Below are 2,417 nucleotides of genomic sequence, written 5' to 3'. Positions count from 1 at the left end.
GTATGAACGACCATCCTTAATTTGAGGAGGAAATTCAGATTAATTCGTTGTGTTTGAACTAGACTCTCTGTCTCTCTGTTTAGGGTATATTTTTTTCCTTTTAATTCCTCCTTTAGACATAAGAGTTAAAACAATATTTGATAGGAGATGGAGTTGTTAATTAATTAGAACTTTTTGAAAACAAATTAAGGAAAGGTTTTAGTATAAAGCATAAGCCTCAAGGGAGGTTTAATTAGTTTTTTCAAAAGTACTTCCTTTATTGATATTTCATTAAACCAGCAAATTAAAACGACAGCAATAACAACTAACTGAAAAGTGAAGGAACACAAACAGACTAAAGACCAAATAGTATAGCACACAGGGCAGGAGACACAGTAGCAAACTAGAGATCTAAAACACTACAACTTAAGGAGGACTGTTAGAACTGGTAGCCCTGTCTTTATTTAAAATATAAAGATCAATGATCGATCCATAGCAATCACAGCATCAATCCACGTATTGAGCAATCGCATGCAGTTTAATCATTTCCACATTACTGAGGCTGCAAAAGCAAATTAAAGCAACATTAAACAATTAATAATATAATCAGTACTGCTGCATGTAAGTAATTACTAGGATCTGAGCAAGTAGTCATCTAATTTAATTTGTCTCTACTTTAATTTCTGATGCATATTAAAGTAAAGAAATGAAGAGTTTGGATCGGTGGGACTTATAATACGTACCAACTCCCGAAAGGATCCACTCGTCGTCATCAGTGACGTTCCAGGCGAAAAATCCACGTAGTCCTTCCCTACTAGCATATTTAACCTTGGTTTTAATTGCCTTTACATCATCATAGCAAATCCAAGTTGATCCAGAATGACAGTAATTGGTCCCCAAGTCTGCTTTGTATAATATTGCTGCTTCGTTTTTCTGAATGAAGGCATCGATTTCTTTGTAAGACATTTTACCGTCAGCGGTAAAGGGGCCAATTGCTGGTGCACCCAGACCATTTCTTGCAGGGTCAGCGAGCTTAAATGCGAAGCCATAGAAATTCAAACCCATAACTATTTTATCACGAGCCAACCCGGCCCTAATCCAGGATTGGATGCAGGAACTCGTGCAGAGTCGGCCATGCCGCTCGTATAGAGGGGCATGAGAACTAGTAACCTGAAACGAATACGGCATGTAATAGTCATAAGCCTTAACGTTGACCCAGTCCAGATTCTCCTTCATTGAATCAACTGGGTAAGTTATTCTTGCACGGCCTGCACGACGTTCTGGGGAGTGATAAACAGATGCCGTTAAGAGCAATTCCGCCGGCTGGCTAGCGGAAGTTGCCTTGGCTTTCACGTTAGCTCTCCACTCCTTCAAAAGTAGACCCAGGTTAGTCGTATCATCAGTTTCGGTATCGAGGAAATTCCAGTCAAGGTTGAGCCCATCGAATGAATGTTTTAGAGCAATTTCTATGGAAGAATCAATGAATTCCTTCCGAGAAGTGGCATCACTTGCCATGGAAGAAAAATAGTCAGCTGGGGTGTTTTCTCCACCAATGGAGAGAAGGGTTTTAATACTCGGGTTGCTTCGTTGCAGTGTGGTTTTGAAGGTGGACAAAGTGATTTGGTCTTGGGGAGGGATTGTAACCTGGTTCTGAGGGTCTAAGTCTGCGAATGCATAGAAGAAATGTGTAAAGAAAGATGCATCAATGTCAGACACTGGGATTCCACTGTCTGGGAGCCAGTAGCCGGCCTTAACCACTGCCATGGAATGAAGCCGAAGGAGGAGAACGAACACAAAAGAGGAAAAGAGAGACTGTCCCCTATTTTTTTTGGAAGCCTGGAAGGGATAGTTTATCTGGATAGAATGCCTTTCAGAATGAGCATATTTATAGACAAAAAAGTCAATTCCATTCCTTAGGCCTGTTAATTAATGTTCCTTACTTCCTTAATTACAAAATGAAAAAGATATAAGACCGTAGGGGCATTCATTAATAATTGTTATGTTGTATTTTAATTCAAACTTCCCATAAGTCACATCACACATGCAAGTGTAGTAGGTCTCTACTTTGTCTCTCCTCACACTCACACTCACACTGGGGCGCCTCACATGCACATCGACGGTGCATTGGGAACATCTCCATCCATCTCCCGTGAATAATAACTTAAAAGTAAGTACGGGAGATGTTCTCCAGTCCCCACGCATGGTAGGATGTGCTTGTGAGGAGCAGATCCGGTCTCTGTTTGTTTGATCACATGGGAAACCAACTCTTTGCTAGTACACCTGAAGGCTTTATGCATGAAGATTTTGTAAAACCCTTGTTGGAGGAGCAAGGTGTGAAATCGATGGTGACAATTACGTTTTACGTTTTGTGGTTGTTGGCAAAATTTAATTAATGCATGTTATTGAGAGGTTTCCATAATCGAATGGATTAATTAGGT

The 2,417-nt window shown here is 40.3% G+C and overlaps 1 protein-coding gene across 1 annotated transcript; it reads right to left on the bottom strand.

Moving 5' to 3' along the window:
* Nucleotides 1–236: 236 nt before the first annotated feature.
* LOC148789712 (class V chitinase-like) lies at nucleotides 237–1,849 on the bottom strand. The gene is made up of 2 exons (XM_088892542.1): nucleotides 723–1,849; nucleotides 237–541 (listed from the first exon to the last, which is right to left on the bottom strand). The coding sequence occupies exons 1-2, from the start codon at nucleotides 1,741–1,743 to the stop codon at nucleotides 522–524; spliced, it is 1,041 nt and encodes a 346-aa protein (XP_088748668.1). The 5' UTR covers nucleotides 1,744–1,849; the 3' UTR covers nucleotides 237–521.
* Between the last annotated feature and the right edge of the window lie 568 nt (nucleotides 1,850–2,417).

This window comes from Nelumbo nucifera, chromosome 8, assembly GCF_055504915.1.
Source record: "Nelumbo nucifera cultivar China Antique chromosome 8, China Antique-T2T, whole genome shotgun sequence".
In the NCBI taxonomy this organism is placed as follows: Eukaryota; Viridiplantae; Streptophyta; class Magnoliopsida; order Proteales; family Nelumbonaceae; genus Nelumbo; species Nelumbo nucifera.
This window is presented reverse-complemented; position numbering and strand designations above follow the sequence as displayed.